Raw genomic sequence first — 23,680 nt, forward strand, 5'->3', positions numbered from 1 at the left:
ACTAAGCTTTTCAACACCATCTTTCGGACAAACAGAATGCCCGACGAGTGGCGGCGGAGTACATTAGTACCAATCTTCAAGAACAAAGGAGATGTTCAAAGTTGTACTAATTACCGTGGAATTAAGCTCATGAGCCATACAATGAAGCTATGGGAGAGAGTCATTGAACACCGCCTGCGAAAGATGACGAGTGTGACCCAAAATCAGTTTGGTTTCATGCCCGGGAGATCAACTATGGAGGCCATTTTCTTACTAAGACAACTTATGGAGAGATTCAGAGAACAAAAGAAAGACCTGCATATGGTCTTTATAGACTTGGAGAAGGCTTATGACAAAGTACCTAGGAGTGTAATGTGGTGGGCCTTGGAAAAACACAAAGTAGCAACAAAGTACATTAATCTTATTAAGGATATGTACACTAATGTTGTGACAAGTGTCCGAACAAGTGATGGGGACACCGATGACTTTCCAATTAACATAGGACTACATCAAGGGTCGGCTTTGAGCCCTTATCTTTTCGCTTTGGTGATAGATGAGGTCACAAGGGACATACAAGGAGATATACCGTGGTGTATGCTTTTTGCCGATGATGTGGTACTTATTGAGGAGAGTAGGAGTGGTGTTTCGCAAAAGTTGGAATTGTGGAGGCAGACGCTGGAAGCAAAAGGTTTTAGGCTTAGTAGGTCTAAAACGGAATATATGAAGTGTGATTTCAGTGCCACGGGGTATGAAGATGGCGATGTTAGTCTTGATGGGCAAGTGGTACCCAAAAAAGACACTTTCCGTTACTTAGGATCAATGCTTCAGAAGGATGGAGACATCGATAAGGATGTCAGTCATAGAATTAAAGCTGGATGGTTGAAGTGGCGGCAAGCGGCGGGTGTCTTATGCGACCCCCGGGTGCCACACAAAATAAAAGGCAAATTCTACAGGACAGCAATCCGGCCGGCTATGTTGTATGGAGCAGAATGTTGGCCCACTAAAAGACGACATGTCCAACAACTATGCGTGGCAGAGATGCGTATGTTGCGCTGGATATGTGGCCACACAAGGAGAGACCGAGTCCGGAATGATGATATACGAGAGAGGGTAGGAGTGGCGCCAATTGAGGAGAAGCTTATGCAACATCGTTTGAGATGGTTTGGACATATCCAACGAAGATCTGAGGAGGCACCAGTGCATATCGGAATAATTAGGCGTCCCGAGAATGTGAAGAGAGGTAGAGGTCGACCAACCTTGACGTGGACAGAGGCTGTGAAGAGGGACCTGAAGGAGTGGAATATTGATAAAGAGCTCGCCATGGATAGGAAGGGGTGGAAGTGTGCAATTCACGTGCCAGAACCTTGATTTATAGTTTCGCTTTTCCTCTTTAATCGTTTGACCTTTTCTTGTGCCCATTTAGATATTGCTGGTTCTTGTGGGTTTTATCTCTTTTATGTGTTTCCCTGTTTCGTCGTTTTTCGGTTCTCCTTTGCCTTTATTTCCCCTTTTTTTCTTTGGGGTTGAGCTCTGAGGTTTTCATACGGGGTTTCATCTCTAGCCTACCCCAACGTGCTTGGGATAAAAAGGCTTTGTTGTTGTTGTTGTAGTAGTGTTAAGTTGTATGTTGAGCAGTTGAGCACAACTCAGATTTATAGAAATGAATGCACTTTACACTTTCAGTCCTACCAGAAGCTTGAAAGGTTCTTCAGCCATTATGGCAGCAAGGCCCAGGAGTAATAAACTTGGGTATGACCCATGAACTGAACCATTTCAGTCTAAACAAAAGCACTGAAATTCAAAGCCTATCATAGAGCCCTACATAGAGCCCAAACATGAAACAATTCATTCAGCTATAACAAAAAATCAGATGCAACTGGCAACAATCAAAATTTATGAATAATCACAAACCTCGTATATTTTATTGATTCGAAAATGTAGGCAAACAAAATTATCCTTTTCATGAGTACACTACGCAGGTTCATGTTTGCTCTAGTGTTGGCACTTTACCTACCCTAGTATAGTTTTGAAATATGAATATAATGGTAAGATACAATCATACAAGTGGACCAGTCATGTCAATTTTATTGCTAGTTTAAAAAGTTGTTCTTTTCAAAGGATCTCTCTATTCAACAACTCTTGATTAGGCTAGCAGACTCGCAAATAATATCTTTGTTTGATATTGGACAAAAGTTAGGGTGTCTTCTGCCAGATATTACTCAGATACTAAAAAATATGTTGCCGTCGAAAACACATCAGAACAGACAAGTCCTGCTAAATTGTTAAACGACCAATCACAACGGCAAGATACAGCACCGAAGAATAAAATACCGGTACACACAACATGAGGACAGCATGGTGTCATGATCACAAAACACTTCAATTGCTGATTTGCAGAACTGGAACAGGACTCGGCCAGACAGATATAAGCATGAGAATTGGCAAGAACTCGATCACGGAACAGTTACTGGACATATATCATCACAAGACAGGATGTCAAAAAGCCATGCTTTCCTAAGGACAAGGAAGCCAAGTATAATAGGCATGCTCAACAATAATTCCTCGGAACCACAAAAAATGTTCAACATTATACAACGGAGCAGTTCAACTCCCTAAGCAAAGATATATGCTAAGACTGTGCAGGCTGGAAATTAGAAATATGAACAAGTCTCCAATGCGTGGTTGGATTCGAAGGACCAACTACATGTCAGAAATATGGGTGGATATATAGTCAGTTCTATTACAAATTCAGTTGAATTCGATCAGTCCAGGTCCAATCCAAGGACTCCCTTACACATTGTTTTAAGTACTCAGAGATTCAAAGCATGAGGATCTAAAACTTGGCGGTGTGCTATAAGCATCGCAGCATCCAGAGCTCATGGTCTTTTATTGCTAATCTTACAAGGCTGCTAGGAGACATGTTTAACCACATCCTTCGAGATTCATCAATTCTTTCATATAGACCATATGTGCCAAAAATGCCTGAAGCCATGGAACACACGACGCTGCCAACATGTTCAGTTTGTTCGAGCGTGTTGCTAAGATACCAGTTGATGGCAAGGAGGGACCTGCTGATGTCTGTGTGATAGAACTGGGGGGGGCACTATAGGTGGCATGAGATAACCATTCCTTTTTTTTTCTTCTTTTTGGGTTGATATATGTTCACAGTAGACATTTTATAGATGATTCCTGTTATTGATTGGAATATGCATGGTGTCGATATAAAAAGACAAAGTCATAATTTTCTGGTCACTGGCAAATGCTTAGTGACACCCACTAAGACAATCATAATTTTGCAAGGTCTAATTCAACCTACAAAGTCTTGTTAATCCTAAAGATTTTGTCCAAACGCCCACCACAAAACCAAGCCATTGCTCCCAGAGAGTTATTCACGACAGAACTCATAGCATGACATCTGCTGATTAGCAAACACCAGAACATATCTCTATTATATCAAAAGCAGCTGACATAAGGGTATTGCAACAACCAAACTGGAATTTTAACTTCTATTTTAGAAGGAAAGAAAACAATGTACTAACAGTGGGATTAGTGACAAGGTCATCACCGACAATATGCAGTTGCTCTCCAATTTCTTCAGTCATCTTAGCATAGCGAACCCAGTCGTCCTGGACACCTAGTCAAAAGTATCTTCAATCAAAATAGTGAGTGTCAAAAAACCTTTCTCATATTCTAAAATTTTAAATACAAACTAAGTAATGAAAAATAGCATAGGCAGTCAGGTAAATCTTCTTGGAATGATGAGCCAACAACACCTCAAGTTGGCGGCTGCATTCCAAAGAAATAGCATAGGCAGAATACATATATTAGTATTACACTTCGATAAGAATGATTCGAATAAAAAAAACTAAATTTAGGGTTCATGTGCTTAATTTGCACAACAGGGAGGGAATACAGGGATCCAAATACTAAACAAAAATACTCACGATTTGCTTGGCTCCTGCCCAGTCCACTTTGATCCAATCTCCGCTTCGGCTCCTCCCCATTCCACACCGTGTCAGATCCATGGCGGCGCTCAGCCTCCGCCATTAGCAGCTGCCAGCAGCAAATCATGAGAGGGGGGAGGGTGGTGTGTGAAAACTAACATGACGCTACTACCAAAAATGGGGGAAACGAACCAAAAATAGGGGGAGAAACGAACCTCCTCGTGGGCCGTCTACGCCGAGTCCGGAGTCGCACGACATCTGCTGCCATGAGAGCTCCCACTGTGTCGAGTGTGGAAGCGCACTCGTAGTAGCTTGGAGGAACAAGAACCAACAGCAAATCATGAATCAAGAAGAAGCAGATCGGGTTCCAAGGATGCATCGGGATTGTGCATTTGTCGCGTGTATGAGCAGCGACAGACTCACCCTTGTGTGGGCAGCCGCAGGGTATGTCTGCCGGCATGCAGGGCGAGGTGCGCGCATGGTGGAGCATGCCCCTATGTGGGCAACCACTGACGGCATCGCGTACGGCTTCGTTGTAGTCGTTACGGTTCCCTCGGAGGCATCACCATGAGGAGCGATGGAGCCGTAGTCGTTGGAGTCCTCGTCGAAGGAGCGATGGAGTGCGCCTGAGCGGTGAATGGGGAACACCAAGGACAAGGGCGAGGTTGAGGGCTTGTATTCTCCTCTCGTCTCTTCGTTTGGTATCGAATCCCACACATCGAGGTCGGGGGCGAGGAAGTGGCGGAGCTGGCGGAATCAGGCGAGGTCGAGGTCGTGCGTGCGGAAGTGGCGGAGCTGGCGGAGCGGTTGAGGTCGTGGGGGGGGAGATTGAAGTCGTGGTGCGGCGCGCCGTCATGGAGGCAGATTGAGGACGTGGGCACATCTCTGCGTGCGGCGCGCCGTCGTGGAGGCAGAGGGTTTAGGGCTGCCGAAGAGGATGACAGACGTTGTAGGCTGGGCTGCACAATGGGCCGCACCAACGGTTGGGCCACATGAACCACTGGGCTGCATAAACCGCTCGGACGTAGGCACTGTTATGGGATTTGTTTGATTAGTACCATACCGGCCACTGAGACAGACCAAACGTGGCTTATAAACGTTGGTGTGGATCGTTTGTTGCTCAGACTAACTCCTCTGGTGCCGCACTAAGATGTATTTTTTGGCGCGGGGATGTACGTCAACGGTCGGGAGGCAGAACGGGTCGGGTCGCCCTGGATGAAGCGAACGGTCCAGATTCACGGATGGCAGAACGAGAAAAGGCAGGCTACCCTTAGAGCCTTAATAAGTATCTATAGATATAGATATAGATAATGTTGCATAATTATAACTCTTAAATTATAATTAAATATGTTTTGTTCACAAGATGTAAATATCCAAACTCACTTTTTATTTTGACTTGCAAATCAACATCTGCCATGAAGACCACTTTTGAGCAACATCTGTATGCCTTTTCTTTTGGGCAGATTTATCACAACTCTTTTGGAACCACTAAAGAATAGAGTTGTTAATAAATCTGCAGTATTTTATTGTAAAACCATAGTACTGCTTGCTATCAGGTTGATAACAATGGAGTGTCTGTAATATTTTGGAAGAACAAAAATCACGTGTGCTAACACTCTTACTTACTACATGCTCAAACACTATCAATGTATAAACCACTTGATGTTATATAGTGGGGTTTTTTTAAAGAGTGATATACTGAGTAACTTTTGCTTAATCACCGGGACTATTATCTATCACTGCCAACTTCGACAACAACACTCTTTTGTAATATACATAGCTACATACTATATATTCAAGTAGCTACCAATATAAAAACCACTCTTTTGTAATATACATAGCTACTTACTATATATTCAAGTAGGTACCAATATAATGTAAGTAGAGGGACTCTAACTCTCATCAAGAGGATGACACTATGAGTTGGGGCAATTTTTTGTTTATTTCCTCAAACACTACACAATGTCATACCCTTAGAGGGGTTGGGGACACATATTTATAGCCCTAGGGGCTGCACTACACTACACTACACACTACACTACACGCTGCAGCACACAGGTGCTGTCCTTTAGAAACTAAAGTGCAGTCAAAACTGCTGTGCTGCTACTGCTGTCCTCTGCTGTGCTGCTACTGCTGTCCTGCGCAGTCAAAAGACTGCAGCTGCATGCTGTCCTGCTGCAACTGCTGCTGTCCTGCAGCAGTCAAAAGGTTGCTGCTGCTGCGCAGTCAAAAGACTGCTGCTACTGTTCCTGCTGCAACTGCTGCTGTCCTGCAGCAGTCAAAACTGCAACTGCTGCTGACCACATGACTTATTCCATCATTCTCCCCCTAAGTCTTGTGCGTCGTCTTGTGGGAAAGTTGGGTCATCCCGGACCTGGAGCAAAGCTCAACAAACTTGATCTTCCCAAGGGGCTTGGTGAGCAGGTCTGCAAGCTGATCCTTGGTGTTGATGTAGCGCGCCTTGATGCTCCCTTCTGCCAAGCAGTCTCGGATGAAGTGGTATCTTAGTCGGATGTGCTTGCTCCGTTCATGGAACACGGGGTTCTTGGCCAATGCCAGAGCGGACTGGCTGTCCACCCTGAGTTCCACCGCTCCAGTGTCTCTCCCGAGGAGATCACCGAGCAGTCGAGCCAGCCAGAGCGCCTGAGTCGAAGCAGTGGACGCCGCTATGTACTCGGCCTCGCAGCTGGACATGGCCACCACCTACTGCTTGACCGACTGCCAGCTAATGAGGCACTTGCCGAGGAAGAAGAGGATCCCGCTTGTGCTCTTGCTAGTGTCGATGTCACCGGCGTGGTCGCTGTCGCTGTACCCGACAAGGTGTGCCTCCCCAGGGCACCTCGGGTAGTAGAGACCGTGGTCGAGAGTCCCCGCAACATAGCGGATGATCCTCTTCACAGCCTGCTCATGCTCCGTCGTCGGTCGCTGCAAGAACCGACTAACGTAGCCGACGGAGTATGCCAAGTCAGGTCGTGTGTGGACGAGGTAGCGAAGGCTCCCCACAAGACGCTGGTACTGTGTAGCATCCACCTCCTCCGTCGTGCTGTCGCGACTCAGCTTCAGCCTCTCCTCCATCGGAGTGAGAGCTGGGTTGCAGTCGGTGAGCCCAGCCAGCTCAACAATGCGCTTGGCATAGGCGGTCTGGCGAAGTGTGATCCCGGAGTCTCCCTGGTGCACCTCAATCCCCAGGTAGAAGGAGAGATGCCCCAGGTCACTCATTTGGAAGGTGGCCTTCATCTCTTCCTTGAACGTTGCCACCTCTGCATCCTTGGCGCCGGTGATCACCAAGTCGTCGACGTAGACACCCACCAGCAGGGCACTTCCTCCATTGCCCCGCCGATAGATGGCCGCCTCGTGCGGGCTTGGCGTGAAACCCATTCCTTTGAGCGTGGAATCCAGCTTGGCATTCCACGCCCTCGGTGCCTGTCGCAGGCCATAGAGAGCCTTGCGCAGGCGCAACACCTTGCCCTCCTTGCCAGGGATCGCAAAACCTGGCGGCTGGTGTACGTAGACCTCCTCCTTTAAGTCGTCGTTAAGAAACGCCGACTTGACATCCATGTGATGAACATGCCAGCCCTCCAGGGCTGCCAGCGCGAGGAGTCGCACGGATTCCATCCGTGCTACAGGGGTGAAGGCATCGTCGAAGTCGATCCCCTCCTGCTGCAAGAAACCGCGTGCCACCAAGCGAGCCTTATGCTTGACGATGGCGCCGGCTTCATCCCTCTTCAGTTTGAACACCCACTTAAGGGTGATCGCGCGATGACCATGAGGGAGATCAGCGAGCTCCCAAGTGCGGTTCGTCTCAACCGCGTCCATCTCCGACTGCATCGCGGCACGCCAAGCCGCATGTTTCTCGGCCTCCGCGAAAGACCGAGGCTCACCGTCGTCGCATGCAAGATGCAACTCTCCTGCCAGAATGCGAGACGCAGGGCCCGGCACCGACGGGTCGATGAGAAGGCCCTCCACCCTTCGATACCGCAACGGCTCGCCGTCGTAGCACGCGTCAACGCGCTCCTCGTCGCGGGAGAGCGGGGTCACGAGCTCCACTGGGTCGTGCTCGACACGAGCTGGTGTCAGAGAGGACGTTCCCGGAGAGGGTACCGTCGGTGCAGGAGTACGTGGTGGCGAAGAGCTCGGTGTAGCCGGAGTCGTGGCTGGAGTGCGTGGTGGTGAAGAGCTCGTTGTAGCCGGAGCCGGAGAGCGTGGCGCTGGAGTCGGTGGAGACTTGGGGGCTGGGGTAGACCTGCTCGGAGAAGAATTGCCTACTCCCCCAGCTCCCTCAAAGTGGACGTACTCGATGGTGAAGTCGTCGTACGTCGGAGTCGTGCCGTCGTCCACCGCCTTGTCCCACGCCCATCCTCGCCCTTCGTCGAACACTACGTCGCGCGCCGTGCGCACACGCTGTGTTCCTGGGTCAAGGATGCGGTAGGCCTTCGAGCCCTCCGCGTAGCCAATGAACACCCCCGGGGTGCTCCTGTCGTCGAGCTTGCCGATGTGGCCAAGCTCCTTGGTGAACGCGAGGCAGCCGAAGACCCGTAGGTGAGAGACCACCGGCTTGCGCCCATGCCAAGCCTCGTACGGTGTCATCCCGTTGAGTGCCTTGGTGGGCGAGCGGTTGAGGATGTAGACCGCTGTCACCACCGCCTCTCCCCAGAAGACAGCTGGCATTCCTCTCTGCTTGAGGAGAGCCCGAGCCATCCCCACAACCGTCTGGTTGCGCCGCTCGACGACGCCGTTCTGCTGCGGGCTGTACGGCGCGGAGTAGTGGCGCTGAACGCCCTCATCCGCGCAGTACGACGCGAACTCAGCCGCCGTGAATTCGCCGCCGTTGTCGGTGCGCAGCACGCGCAGCTTGCGGCCGCACTCCGCCTCCGCAGCGACCTGCACACGCCTGATGGCGTTCGCAGCCTCTCCCTTGCTGCCAAGGATCATCACCCACATGTAGCGGGAGAGATCGTCGACGAGCAGCAAGAAGTAGCGTCGTCCTCCTGGTGTGGCTGGTGTCACCGGGCCACACAAGTCCCCATGCACGAGCTCGAGCCTCTCCTTGGCTCGGAAGCTCGACTGCTAGGGAAAGGGGAGTCGTCTCTGCTTTGTCAACACGCAGACATCGCAGAATTGCTCCACATGGTCAAGGCACGGCAGGCCTCGTACCATCTCCTTGGCACTGAGCCGCTTCAGGGCCTCGAAGTTAAGGTGCCCGAAGCGCTCGTGCCACTGCCATGCCCCGTCGTCTCGACGAGCAGCAAGGCAGCAAGGTTGTGCCACCTTCACATTGAGGATGTATAGCCGATTTGAACTCCTGCGTACCTTGGCAAGAAGGCGACGAGAGGGGTCCCAGATCCTCATGACTCCGTGCTCGACCTCCACGCGCGAACCATTCTCATCCAGCTGTCCCAAGCTGATGATAGAGTTCCTCAACGCGGGGATGTAGTAGACTCCGGTGAGCAGCCTATGCTCACCAGATGCGGCGGTGAAGACGACTGAGCCGGCGCCCTTGATCTCTACGCCGGAAGCGTCCCCAAACTTGACGGAGCCTCGGACGCTAGAGTCAAGCTCGGTGAAGAACTCCCGTCGGCCGGTCATGTGATGAGTGGCGCTGGTGTCGAGGCACCACCCTTCGATCATGTCCTTGTTGGAGCCGTCGCCGAGGAAAGCGCGTGCTTTCGACTCATCAAGGTGGAGGAGTGCCGCTGCGGCCGGTGCCGCTGGAGATATCTCGATGCTTGCATGTGCCAGGAGCAGGGCCTCCTCCTCCGCCTCCGCCTGTGCGACGTTGGCCTGACCACGTCGTGGCTGCCGACAGTCCCTGGCCCAGTGGCCAAGCTTGCCGCAGTTGCGGCCTCGTGTCGAGGAGGACTCCCCCTTCTTCTGGTCACCCTGGCAGGCCTCCCACTGCTCCCGAGTGAGATGTAGCTTCCCGCCAATAGTGATAGGGCCAGAGGGAGTCTGTGGTTCGTCGCCGTCGACCACCTTGAGACGACCTATCGCCTCTTCGATCGTCATCGTGGAGAGGTCTAGCAGAGACTCGATCGAGCGAGCGATCTGCTTGTACTTCTCGAGGATGCAACGGAAGAGCTTCTCAACAGCTCTCTCCTCATCGTAGGTGTCGTCGCCGAACTGCACCATCTTCTGCAACAGAGTGTTGAGGCGGAGAGCAAAGTCATCAACATCCTCACCTGGCTTGAAGGCCAGGTTCTCCCACTCCTTGCGAAGTGCCTGCAGTGTGGTCTTGCGGGCACGGTCGCTGCCGATGCGGGTCGCAGCGATGGTGTCCCAGGCCTCCTTGGCAGTCCGCTTCTGGGAAAGCGAAAACTGCATCTCGGACGGGACTGCAGCAATGAGGGCATCCAACGCCCGCCGATCCTCGTGGTAGTCGACGTCGCCGTACCGAACTGCTTCCCACATTTGGCGAACCTGGAGCCGTAGCCTCATCACCGCGGCCCACTCGACATAGTTGGTCTTGGTGAGGGTAGGCCACCCACCGCCGGGACCGATGTCCCTGACAATGGCCTGGGCCATGCGGCGACCATGGTACCGATCCGGGGAGGGAGAGTCGCGCCGCCTGTAGAGGCCGCGATCTCCGTCGACCCGGTCGCCACCGCCGGGAGCACCGCCAGCGCGTCTACGCCCGTCTGGGCTGCCGCCGCGTGCGCCCTCGCCTAGAGCGCCCTCAGCGCATCGGCCCTATCTGGGCTGCCGCCACGCGCGCCCCCATGGGGGTGCACGGCTGCCCACTGTGCAGCCTGCTCTCGCGCTGCTTCCCTCGCCAGCCTGAGCTCTTCATCGGTGTTGTCGTCGACAGAAGCAGAGCTGCCAGCTCTACTGCCGCGCAGAACCTCGAGCTCTGCTGCCGCCGCACGTGCAGCATCCGCCGCCTCCGCTGCTTCTACTTCCGCTCTCGCTGCTGCCAGTTCCGCTGCCGCCAGCCGTGCTGCCCTCGCCGCTGTCGCTGCAGCCGCTGCTGCTGCTCGCTCTCGTTCTTGTGTCGCGGCGACCTCGGCTTCCTGCTGGCGCCGCGCACTCGAAGTGACCGAGCGTAGGGACATGGTGGGCTAGTGAGGGGTCGCTGCGTGTGGAAGAGGCTGTCTCAGACGAAAAATTGCTCGTCTAAACAGGAGAGGAAGGAACAGTTGGAGCTCTTGCTGCCGACTGAGTGTGGGGAGAGGCGCGGGAAGGAGATGAGCAAGAGATGTTTAGGCTACAGGATAGTTTGGCTTTGATACCAATTGTAAGTAGAGGGACTCTAACTCTCATCAAGAGGATGACACTATGAGTTGGGGCAATTTTCTGTTTATTTCCTCAAACACTACACAATGTCATACCCTTAGAGGGGTTGGGGACACATATTTATAGCCCTAGGGGCTGCACTACACTGCACTACACACTACACTACACGCTGCAGCACACAGGTGTTGTCCTTTAGATACTAAAGTGCAGTCAAAACTGTTGTGCTGCTACTGTTGTCCTCTGCTGTGCTGCTACTGCTGTCCTGCGTAGTCAAAAGACTGCAGCTGCATGCTGTCCTGCTGCAACTGCTGTTGTCCTGCAGCAGTCAAAAGGTTGCTGCTGCTGCGCAGTCAAAAGACTGCTGCTACTGCTGTCCTGCGCAGTCAAAAGACTGTTGCATGTTGTCCTGCTGCAACTGCTGCTGTCCTGCAGCAGTCAAAACTGCAACTGCTGCTGACCACATGACTTATTCCAGCATATAAAACCCCTGATGTTATATGCCGTAACCAAAAATATAAATTACACCAAAAAATTACAATAGAAATAAAAGTGTGTGCGGCAACGACGCGCAAAAATTCTAGTTTTCTACCTATTGTTGATCAAGCAATTTCCTCACTTACAAGGAGACTTGAGCAGTATCATCCAAGGCTATCAGAAAAATTTTGGGTTCTTATTTACTTCTGAAGTATTGCAGTTATTAGATAAAGTCTTTTTTGATAATATAGAGGCTGCCCTAAAAAAAGATGGACAACCTGATATTGATGCTAATGAATTGTATACGGAGTTGAAGTTTCTTGGAAATTTCATTCCAAAAGAAAAGATGGGGCCTATGGAAATTCTAAAAAATTTAAAGCGACATGATTCTTTTCCTAATGCAAGTAGTATTGCATACAGAGTTCTATTGACCATTCATGTGACTGTTGCTTCAGCAAAGTCTAAAAAATTTAAAGCGACATGATTCTTTTCCTAATGCAAGTAGTATTGCATACAGAGTTCATGTGACTGTTGCTTCAGCAGAATGAAGCTTTTCTAAACTAAAACCATTGAAGTCTTACTTGTGTTTACAATGACACAACAAAGACTTCTAATTTAGCCGCAATAGCACTTGAGAGTGGATTGTTGGATAAGATTGAATATGAACGTTGAGGAATTTATTTCAAGGAACACAAGAAGAACAAAGTTGTTCAAGTAAAATTTATGTAACCAAGAGTTTAGTAGGTATGCTTTTCATAAATTTCATTTCTATACTGTTATTTTTTAGTGATTTTGTGAATAAAGGCCTCTGTTCAATAATTCCGGCACGGCCCTGACCCAACAACACAAGGGCGCCACTTATTCATTCAGATTTAGGAACTCAGAAACAGACTCGAACATACCGCATAAACAGCATAGATATAATTATTATTACGCCGTTCCCATAACCAGATCACCCCATTTATTCATTCACATGCCCTTGAGTCTATCCCGGGATGAGCACTATGGACCCTGATGTCTTCCTGCCCTCCAGATCTGCATGGGCCTGGGCAGCTTCCGACAATGGATACGTGTGGTTCACCCGGACGTGCAGCACCCCGTTAGCGACATTGGCAAACACCTCGCCGGCTGACTCCAGCAGCTCATCACGGGTAGCAGTGTAATGCATGAGGCTAGGACGAGTGAGGAACAAGGACTTGGAAGCCAGGTCGCTCGTTGGGATTGGGTCAGGTTTGCCTGACGACTGCCCAAACGACACCAGGAAGCCGCGGGACGCCAAGCACTCCAGGGAAGCCTGCACACATCACAGATACCATACAGATCGTTTGGTGTTTGTATTTGTATTGGTGATGGCAACCAGTATCAATTTAGTTGCAAGACCAGTGGAAAGGTTATGCCCAGAGTTGGATGCTAAACATTAACTCAGCGCTGCGTAGCAAGCAAAGCATCCAGCCATGCAACGAGCAGTGGACGACAACAGGGCAGTTGGTACATATAGTAAGTACCTTGTATGTATCCTTTCCAACAGAATCATAGACGACATTGACACCTTTTCCTGATGTAATATCCTTGACTCTTGCGACGACATCCTCGCTAGTGTAAATTATGGGATGGTGGCATCCATCCTGAGCTGCCTGAGCGGCTTTTTCTTGATTGGAAACAGTCCCGATGACAGTGGCACCAAGGGCGTTTGCCCATTGACAAAGGAGTGAGCCGACACCACCAGCAGCAGCATGGACCAGGATAGTATGGCCACTCTCAACCTGTGTGCACCACGTAGGGTAGTAAAGATAAGGGGGAAATTTATTAGCATTTCGTCATGGCAATAATGCAAGCTCCATAGCATGGCAATCAGGTGGGGCCATTATTTTTTATTTTTGGGGGGGGGGGGGGGGGGTAGCTCTGAACCTGAGAAGAGCAACACAATAGCAAGAAGGCAGAGTGTAATTTCTATCTATTAAAGCTCGACGCAAAGCTCTTCAACCAAAGTGTCCACGTCATCTTTTTATTTTTCAGTCGGCGGATCGTATCTCAGCGGCGACGAGCAGCCTTCCTACCTCCTTATCCAGCGGGCCGGCGGCCTTTCAATAAGTCTCGAGTTTTCTACATAATGTCAAAGAGACGCTCGCTCCAGCATTTCTCCTCTCGCTTCTTCCATTTCGAGGCGCTACTTCGAACAGGTATGAGCCATCCTCATGTTCTAGATCTGAGGGTTTTTTGCTTGCTTGCTTCTTGCAGACGTTGCCACGATTCACACTCAGTGAGCAGTCTCGCGTCTGCTCCACTGTGCCGATGACCCATCCCTGGTTCCCATTGCCTTCGCGAACCCTAGCAGATGCTGCCGCATTTCTAATCCTCGCACGGATATCACCGTTGTCGTCGCTCCCCTCCACGGCCCCCTCCACGGCCCTGCTCTGCCTGATGCACAACTGCACAGTGCTGCCAGTGTATGCGCCATGTCTGATCAAGGCCGGGTTGAAGAACACGCGGCTGATCGACCAGTGCCCTGGCTGGAGGGGCTGAGCTGATGTCAGGCTCACTGATCGTGTCTCAACAACGCCAATGCCAATGCCGGATCACCTCCGATCAGTGGTTGGAAATAGCGGGGGAAGCAGAACTGAAGTTCCGATTCTTTGATTGTTTTGTCCAGTTGTTACTAACGTTCTTATTCTTTTTTCGATTTCGGGTTAGTTACAGGCAAGTAACTGCCTTAGTGATCCTGATTTACAGGTGTTTTTTTAGTTAGTGTATGTGCGTTTGTGTATCTCTCTGCTGCATAATGAGCAGTACTCCCGGAGCTTCAATCACACTGCCGCATGACGCAGTTACATCTGATGATGGATGGTGTTAGTAGGAGCCAGCGATGTTATTTTCAGATCATATCACTGATCAATTCAATACGAGAAAGCATGCACAGTGCTTGATTTTATTTGCCACGTTATAGTGACCCTCTTTTGTAGTGTGTCACCAGGTGTCCGCAAGGATGTTGTTTTGGTTCCTACATTTCTACCTTCCAACTTTTCAGTACTGCAAATATACTCATGATGTTAGCTAACTCAGTTGAACAAAGGACCTGGCAGCGTGCCCCCAACCCCACCCTCATCTATTTTCCTTCTATTACTTTGCTTTGTTTTGTTTCGGTTGCATCAATCGACTCCTCAAGCTGTAATCCATCATCTATACAATTGAAATTTGTTATTGCATCAGTGTGATTTTTGTCAGATGACAGCCAGTGAAAGTCACACAAACAAAACTATGAACCTATAAATAAAAATCAAGCGTCTTAGATTTTGAAACAGTACGCGAAGTAAATATATTTACATAGAAGGTATTTTCTGGGAATTGTAATCTCTCCTAAGTGGGGGCGATTTTGTCCCATCAAACGTGATGTAAACAAAAGGTTTCAACTTTGAAGAAATAATATGAAAAGACCACATCACTTTATTAGTTGTGAGCAAAGTACTGTTTTTTTATCGAACTACAACCACAGTCGCTTAAATAAAGTTAGTGTGTCCCAACGAAGCAAATGTTTTGCACAAACAATTACAGGTTGGTCATTGACATCTGTTTTCAGAAAACTCCTGTATCAAGTTTTCCCCAGTAGCAAAAACCTGGGCCAGATTAAAAACTCGGCCGGGGAGGGAAAGACCGCCCTCCCGGTATTATATTAAAGAAGAGACCGAAACAATGGTCCCGGCCAAGAAAATCCCCGAACCCTGGCCCCCCATCACTAACGGACCGGCGTCAACTGTCCACTCTGCAACGGCCCAACCGGAGAGTGGCGCACAGGACATTGTAACCCAAGAGCAGATGGGGCACAACGAGGGGATTTTTTTAACCAAGCCTGAAAATTCGCTCCCGAGGGGAATCGAACCCAGGACTTGGAGGTGCTACTTGGAAGTCCTTAACCACTAGGCTAGAGGCCCTTTCGCCCTGGGCCAGATTAGAGGCCCCATCATCTATTTGTTCAACCTACACGACAATATTTTCTTTTTACTAAGTAAGTACTTACACGAAAAGATATTTTTTGTTGCAAAATAAATAAGTACAACACATCAAGTCAAAACGTTACATTCACCACAGGTCCACATCCACTGAATCTATCTAAAAAACTTTGCAAATTCCTAAACACAAATTTCATACTATGTATCTGCTTCCATGTATATAAATAGACCTATATATTACTTATATAAATATACAATGTCATTTTTGCTTACTGTTTACATATCCAATTGATTGTTCAAATAAACAATTGTCAGAACGCTCGCGCAAAGTAATAAGAAGGGGTCGTCAGAATCACATTCAGTTAGCCAAGGGCTGAGATCCCAGACTGAGTGGATACTGTAAGAGGAGGGCTAAAAATCAATCAATTAAGTAGTGGTTAGGGTTTAGGGTTTGTTTGTACCTTGAATACCCGGCGAAGCAGAACATGGGCGGTCATGCCCTTGAGCATCACAGAAGCTGCTTGCTTATGATCAACGGAAGGTGGAACAGGAACAGCGACAGCCGCTGGAAGGATCTGCTCCTGAGCATAGGAGCCCATGGGGTTGCCGGCATATGCAACAACATCGCCCACCTTCCTGCCAGTGAGGCCAGGCCCAACAGCGGTGACGACGCCAACGGCTTCCATTCCTGCGGGACCGGAATTGCGACGAGATCATCATCATCATCATCATCATCAGATGTAGAAGATGTGTTCTCCCCTCCCTGGCTAGAGCTAGGGTAATACCTGGGGTGAAGGGCATGGTGGGCGCGGCGTAGACCCCCTTCCGAAAGTAGATGTCGATGAAGTTGACGCCGACGGCGGTGGTCCTGATGCGGATCTCCCCTTCACCGGGCTCCCCGACCTCCACCTCCTCCCACCGCAGCACCTCGGGGCCGCCCAGCTCGTGGACCCTGATGGCCTTGGACTTGACCATGGTGGCGACAGAGGTGGAGTCGCGGCGGTGGCAGCGGAGCCGGCTAAACCGGGTGGGAGGATTTGGGAGGAGTTGCAGTGGCTGTCCAGGAAAAAGGAAAAACGATGGCAGCAGGAGCGAGGAGAATGCCGACATCTGTTATCAATAGTGATTCCTCTTTCTTCTAACTACTATATACTAGTACTAATCGTTTAAGAGCTTGGGAATGCAATCGGACTGTTTTGTCCACGCAGAATCAAACATTCTGAGTTAAATGCATGAATTCTGAGTTACATTGTTTCTAGGTCCTTAAGTTTGTTATCCATAACAATGCACCATTTTTACAAGCTTAGAAATAAGAGCCTAAAAATGTATTGACCTTTTAAGTGAACTTCGAAGGCCACCGATACATTTAACGCTTCCATGAGGAGCTAGCAGCTGTTTTAATACTGTTAGAACTGTCCTAATTACTCCATTGCGTTTTTAAGTCCAAAACCATTCCAGTGCAGGCATTTACATCAAGCTTACTGGACAACAGCAGAACGACACACTTTTCTTTTCTTTTCCTCCTATCGATCGACTTCCTCTACAAGCTTAGCTTATACAGCATAACCCCATTATCAAATCAAAACTCTCAACGCGATACATTCCGTGTCACGGCCACCACTGCATACAGCACAACAGCGGCTGAGAGCAGTTTCTTCGAAGCAAACACTCTCAGACTGATCTTCACCCTGTGCGACCTCATCAACTTCAGTACCGCTTGCCCCACTAGCACCATGAATGAACATACAGCACCGAGAGCCATTCTCGCAGCATCCCTTGGCCCGCCCACCGTCGTGTTCCCATCAAACTGAATGTAGGTGGCGCCAGCAGGACTACCTTCAGCATCAGCACACTCAAGCCCCAGGGCGTCATTCAACCAGTCAGAGAGCCGGATCAGAATCCTTGCAAGCCAGGCTACTTCAGCCTCTGAGATTGGCCTTTTCATCCACTCACCTTTGTATTTAACATCAGCCCAAGAACCCTTCCTCAAGCTGGGATGCTTAGGTGTGAATACCTCCCCACGCACCTGATGCTGTTGATTATGTGATTCCTCCAACGACGTATTCCCGTTAATTCTTTCAATGTGCCCTTGGAAGGCTGTTTTCATCTGTGACTTGATAGAATCCAGCGTCTGGAGTGCTTGTTGCGTCTCACCTGGAAGGCGCAGTATCTCTGACTCTGCTCGGACCAAAAGTAGCTTCACAAAAAACAAAGTTGCACATCAGTACTCAGCTCACAAAACAACACACACACACACAAGAAGCATCCAAGATTCAGTCATCATACATATATAAACACGAAAACAAGGCAACTTTCCACATTGACATGCATAAGTGATGATAAATAGATATCAGATGGTGCTACCCTATAGCCATTAGCCAAGTGATTTATGCAACAATACATTAGCTTAGAAAATCAACCATTACAAGGTAAAGCGTGATGGTCCATGGATTGTTTCATTCAGAAAGCATATGTATACCGTTCTCACTCAGCACTCTGAAACGGTTCACTCACCACTTCCTAATATATGTTTTACCTAAACCAAAATTTCAGCCTTACTAATTGTGTATTAACCCAGGCCTAAAAAACTGCAATCAGCTAAACCAAAGATTGGAAGCAAGCCTGTGAAACAGATGAGAGATGCCAACTACTCCCTCCATTCTGTTTTGGTGGGCATACGTTTCCTTGACTTAGAGACCAAGGAGGTTCCAAAGTGACAATTTCCCTTGCTTAGCCTTAATCATGCATGCTACTACTAGCTTTTACTTTGTCGCTTTGGTCCTTGCATGCAGCCGCATGAATATACATGCATGCCCAAGTAAAACGCTTCCAAAGATTAAATGGATGGCATGCCCATGCAGAGCAACGAGGGGTATAGTGGTCCGTTAGTGCTTTTGATAAATTTGTATACCTACTAAATCTGAACAGACGGCCAAATTTGCAAACCCTCTAAAACAAAAAAGGAGGGAGTGAATACATACCTGAAGAAGATTATAAGCCCCATTCTCATCGTAACTGAAAAGCCTAAGATCAGAGTTCCAATGCTCATGCAACAATGACCCATCTGCATCACTTTCTGACAAACCATCCTCCCAGTCCTGATAAAAATGTGCATGTCATGCAAACAATTAGGCTTGCACTGTTTTTCAACATTTTTGCACCATTTAAATGACCAAGTAATAATGCATGCCCTAGTCCCTACCTTTAGCTGTTCACGGATTGATGGCACATACTTCAACACATGATCAGATGCTGGGGATGATGCCACTAGCCTAGAGTGGCAAGCAGCGTCCACTTTATGGAGAAGACCTAATAGCTCCGGGGAAGAGCTCAAGACCTCCAACACCTGGATAGCCCAAACAAGTATGTAATACGCACTACAGACTTACAGTAGTTTATGGAGGTCATTAGACAAAGATGACATCTTCTGTTTGATTCATCTATTCATTAGTTTAAAAGGGCAGGCCTAGTGCACTAGTGAGAGCTGTCTCACTGAGTCACCAAGTCGCTGGTTCAAAGCAGCCTCGCGGCATTTGCCGGGGGAAAGGTAAGCCTTGGTTTATCTCTTCCCAAACCCTACTCATGTGGGAGCATCCAGCACTGGGTCTGCCATTTTGTCTATTCATTAGTTTATGTGACAAACATATCCGACAAACATTTAAAAAAAACATATTATACAAGGCTATACTGAGCATAAGGTGTATCCCACTGATTTCCTCATAACTTAAAGAATTTGAAGGTATGTTCGGGATTGCAAGATATCTTTCGTTTAACAAACTTAAATATATAATTGAAGGGAAACTTGAACAGTACAAGGACACATATCATGATTCATGAGTACGATTCCTCAAGTTGCATAGTCATCAAATAGAGATCAGCTTAGCAGAAACTGGTACGCTAGAAAGCTCATCTATCTGACAAAAAATGCTCTAAACAATTAGCCCAATTCAAGGGTTTACCAGCGATGCTGTCTGTCTCCTCATACAACAAAATATATCATCAGGCATCCATAAGATAAAAGCATCTCTAAAAGAGCAGTCAAAATGTCTAATATGTATTCATAGTTTCAAACTTTAGGCATCGAGTAAAGGGTTCGTGCATCTACGTATTCTAGCAGGTGTATATTTCCTATGTAGTCGCATTCTGCTGTATATGTCACTGGAGGCATCAAGCACTACTCAGCTTGACATAATATAATTCGTAATTATGACTTGTGCGCCAAACCAACACTCTAAACTAATTTATAGTGTTTTTGGTGGCTATGAGTGTGCAGCATTAACATTTGTCAGCGAGCAAGGAACACAGGAGGCACCAGATATTAAGGTTGACCATATGTATAAGTAGCAATAGCAAACTTGTATAGACCAGGACTAACCTTGTGTACCATTAGCAGCACTGAGGCAACATCAGAATGGATAAACTTGTGCGCAAATCCCAAGAAATGCACAACCATTGAGTTGTAGAACAGGTAATTCGACAGGACATACGTCCTCCACGATGAATTGTACACCATCTTAGTCGTTTGTGGCTCCTTCTCATCCCCGCCTTGCTGCTTGCCATACCTATCCAGCTCCTGTTGGGTAACTTTCCATGGCTCCATATAAGCCAACCACACAGAGAAGACTTGTGACGCATTTTTTATCGCAGTGCCAATGGGGCAGAATAAGAAGGTCCTGAGTACAAACCGGTACAAAGGCCTCTGTATCAATGGATTCCAGAACCCAACCTGGGTATCACAGAGCCCATTGGACACTGACAACCCTTGAGGAGATGGCACACACGCATCGGCTAGTGCGCGGCCATCGCAGCAGTTGAGGTACATGACAAGCAGCTTCACTGCATCACCCAGGCCTGGCGACGGTGGCCGCTCACTCAAGTCAGCATGAGCACGAGAAGGTAACCGCAAGCCGAGTGCATGGCAAGTCTGCTTGGGGAGCGGCGAGAAGTCATCGCCGACAAGCCAGAAGTGGACAAGGGTGTGAAGGAAGAACTCGGCCCGTGCAAACGAGTCGATTGCATCGACGCCATGGCTGGGTGCACGGTGGAGCAGGGTGCCGCCCCCGGACATATTAACGGGTGGAGTGCGCGTTGGCACGAACTCCCTGAGGTAGGCATAGAGCAGCCTGAGGTATAGCGAGTTTTCGGGCTTCTGACCGGATTTGCGGATGGCCGTGGTGGCGAGAGTAGAGACCCAGGTCTCGAGGCGGGCGCGCGAGGTGAGTCGAGGGTTGGAGGCGGATGCGGCCGGGGCGGCAGATGATGCGGACGAGACAGGGTAGTAGGCGAACCAGAAGAGGTAGTACTCGAAGACGGAGAGGTGGAGCTCGGAGGCGACGCGACGCGACAGGAGCGGCGAGGCGAGGTCGGTGGAGGGGGGAGACGCGAGGGCGAGTCGGAGCCAGTCGGGGAGGCGCTCGGAGGGGAAGACGTAACGTATGAGGGTGAGGCGGTCTGCGGCGGCGGCGGCGGCGAGGAGCGGGCCGGTGGGGTAGATGAGGGAGAGGATGAGGTCGCCGAGCGCGGGGTCGGCAGCGGCGAGGTCGATGAATGATGGGGAGGAGGGTGCGGAGACAAAGAGGCGGTAGAGCAGGGACGGGAAGGCGTCGGCGAAGAAGGCCCGCGGTTGGTCGTCGGCGTGGCGGGAGAGGTAGTCGAGCACTCTGGATGTGGCGGCGGCGGCGGCCGGTGGCGTGCCTGCGTCGAGCACGGCGGCGGCGAGGGAGGACGCGTCGGCCCCGGGCGGCATGGCGGCGGCGGCCGGGGACGTGAGGCCTAGGGTTTTGTTGGGATTCGGGCGGGGTTTTTTTTTTTTTTGAACTTGCCTTTCTCCCCTCCTAGACTGGACAGCCAAGGAAGGAGAAGACAGAAGAGAAATCCGGACGGAAATGGCGCTGCCCCGCTCGCCTATTCCAACTTCGAATTCGTCGCGTCGGAGCGGGGAGGAGAGAGAAGAGAAGGCCACCACACCACCGCACCCTGTCTCTCTCTCACACTAGTCAGTAGTCACACTCTCCTCTCTGGTCTCTGCCCACGTTGCTCCCACCAACCGCTCCCCACGTCCTCACGACCCAAGAAGGGCGGCCGAGAAATTTTGGATTGTTGAAATCCTTTCAATTTTTTTATTTGTAATATTAACTTCAAAAGATAGTATCTAAAATCATCATGTCACACTCAATTTTAATACTACTAATACAATACTCGTTGTTGGAAACCAAAAGTGTCGCGCGGACGGTCCACACGTGCGCAGAGTCAGCTAGAGTTCCTAGTTTATCGCGGGATTTATTACCTAAAACCGCGGGATTAACTCGAAAATCAGTTTGAAACGGATCCATACCTCCCCTTTATATAGATGAAGGGCTACGGCTGATTGAACCCCCAACAATCGATCAAATCAAATCTATTTCTCGTTTTTACCTTATGCATTAGGAGTAGCTCTAGTTCAGTTCTAGTTTAGTATTCCAATCCCCAAATTCTGCGCTTCTCTTCGACTCTACGTCGCTTAGAGGAGACTAGGTCGGCTTGCCGAGCCTAGACAATCCCTAGGATCTCTCCTCCCCGACGGGGTCCCTCCCGGGAGCGAGATCCAGGCGCCGCCGGCGACCTTCGCCGCCCCTGCGCACGCGCGGACCGTCCGGCATGTCAGGCAGGAAACACCAGCCCTGCGCCAGGTCGCGGACCGTCCAGCCCCTGGCTGCGGACCGTCCGCCCCTGTGCAGAGAGCACCGCCGCCGGTTCTTGTTAGTGTTTGGCGCCCGAAAAAGGCGTCAACATACTTTTGGCGACTCCGCTGGGGACTAGGTGTCTAGACCTGCTAAAAATCGGCCCATAGATGGTCGGTTCTAAGGATCACACCAAGATCTCCACCACCAACATCATCAAGCCAGCCATGGAGGCGCTCCCGGCTGATGACCAAAGACCCTTCGAAGACCTCGTAATGCGCGATGAGAAGGAGGTGATGCGGCAATGGAACGAACAACGCGACAAGGAAGAAGCAGAACTGCTGCATAAACTCTCCGAACGGCGCAAGGAGGCGGCAGAAAAGTATTTGTCACACTTCACAGTGGATCACCACCAGAAGATCATCCGTCAAGGGGAGATCGATATGAAATCTCTCATGTCTCCACTTCAGGGTCCTGCTGTAAGAACTCCAGATCTATCTCTTACGACTTTCATGGATCAACGAGGAGATCAGTTAAAGCAATACGTAGATGAATCTATTAAAATGCATTTGCGTTCATACGAGAAATCAACTGCTCCTAGTTTTCCTTCGCGTGAGTCTAATACAGAGCCACCTGCGCCAAGTGCATCGGCTACAAATGGGTCACCCTTGACCCAACCATCATATGTATGTCGATGCACGCTTTCGTGTCACCATCACAGCCGCAACCACTAGGCACGCGGCAGGTACTGGACGCGGCCGGACCGTCCGAGCATCATCTCAGACAGTCCGGTTATACCGCGGGCCGTCTTGTGTATTTCGCCGGACCGTCCGACCCGACGCAGGCCCGCACACAAAACACTCAGGTCGCACCGTGCATGGCCGGACCATCAGGGTAAAACTCCGAACAATTTGGCCCCATCACGGACCGTCCGGTGCATCACGCCAGACCGTCCGGATATGTTACGGATCGTCCGCCATCTTACGTCGGACCATCCGGATATGGCATGAACCGACCGGCATATTACGCCGGACCATCCGACTCTACACGAGTCCACGCGCAGACCGCCCAAGTCGCGCCATATATGACCGATCCGTCTGGGTACAACCCTGGACCATTCAGCCCAATCGTGGACCATCCAGTTCTTTACAATAGACGGTCTGGGTACGAGACTGCCCAGGTAGCACCATATACGGCTGGACAATCCGGATATACCTTCGTACCATTTGGCCCGGTCGCGAACCATCTGGCCTCTTACGCCGGACTGTCCGGATATGCGTACGCAGAGCCGAGAGCTGCGCAATACACATAGTTCCCACATTCATCGCAGCAACATTATGGTGCCCCACCAGCAACACATTATAATCATGTCATACCACCTCATGGACACAGGGCTGAATATTGTTCGGCCACAAGAGAGCCTGAGAGGTATAGGGCAGGAGCTGGTGAC

General features: G+C 49.8%; 2 protein-coding genes across 2 annotated transcripts; both read right to left on the reverse strand.

Moving 5' to 3' along the window:
* Positions 1-12,377: 12,377 nt before the first annotated feature.
* On the reverse strand, positions 12,378-16,805 carry LOC103630457 (quinone oxidoreductase). Its single transcript, XM_008651512.2, has 4 exons — positions 16,357-16,805; positions 16,033-16,259; positions 13,133-13,390; positions 12,378-12,921 (listed from the first exon to the last, which is right to left on the reverse strand). The coding sequence occupies exons 1-4, from the start codon at positions 16,679-16,681 to the stop codon at positions 12,613-12,615; spliced, it is 1,119 nt and encodes a 372-aa protein (XP_008649734.1). The 5' UTR covers positions 16,682-16,805; the 3' UTR covers positions 12,378-12,612.
* LOC100279889 (uncharacterized) lies at positions 16,767-21,428 on the reverse strand. The gene is made up of 4 exons (NM_001152841.1): positions 19,947-21,428; positions 18,774-18,917; positions 18,553-18,669; positions 16,767-17,768 (listed from the first exon to the last, which is right to left on the reverse strand). The coding sequence occupies exons 1-4, from the start codon at positions 21,315-21,317 to the stop codon at positions 17,160-17,162; spliced, it is 2,241 nt and encodes a 746-aa protein (NP_001146313.1). The 5' UTR covers positions 21,318-21,428; the 3' UTR covers positions 16,767-17,159.
* Between the last annotated feature and the right edge of the window lie 2,252 nt (positions 21,429-23,680).

This window comes from Zea mays, chromosome 1 (genome assembly GCF_902167145.1).
Source record: "Zea mays cultivar B73 chromosome 1, Zm-B73-REFERENCE-NAM-5.0, whole genome shotgun sequence".
Lineage (NCBI taxonomy): Eukaryota > Viridiplantae > Streptophyta > Magnoliopsida > Poales > Poaceae > Zea > Zea mays.

What these genes read in the sequence shown, in the direction of transcription:
- LOC103630457 (XM_008651512.2), bottom strand. Translation starts at nt 16,681, where the DNA reads ATGTCGGCATTCTCCTCGCTCCTGCTGCCATCGTTTTTCCTTTTTCCT. An exon ending in CACCATGCCCTTCACCCCAG is followed by an intron (nt 16,260 to 16,356) that starts GTATTACCCTAG and finishes CCGGTCCCGCAG; the next exon opens with GAATGGAAGCCGTTGGCGTC. An exon ending in TTGGAAAGGATACATACAAG is followed by an intron (nt 12,922 to 13,132) that starts GTACTTACTATA and finishes TGATGTGTGCAG; the next exon opens with GCTTCCCTGGAGTGCTTGGC.
- LOC100279889 (NM_001152841.1), bottom strand. Translation starts at nt 21,317, where the DNA reads ATGCCGCCCGGGGCCGACGCGTCCTCCCTCGCCGCCGCCGTGCTCGAC. An exon ending in TGCTGCTAATGGTACACAAG is followed by an intron (nt 18,918 to 19,946) that starts GTTAGTCCTGGT and finishes TGGGCTATCCAG; the next exon opens with GTGTTGGAGGTCTTGAGCTC. An exon ending in CAATCCGTGAACAGCTAAAG is followed by an intron (nt 18,670 to 18,773) that starts GTAGGGACTAGG and finishes CATTTTTATCAG; the next exon opens with GACTGGGAGGATGGTTTGTC.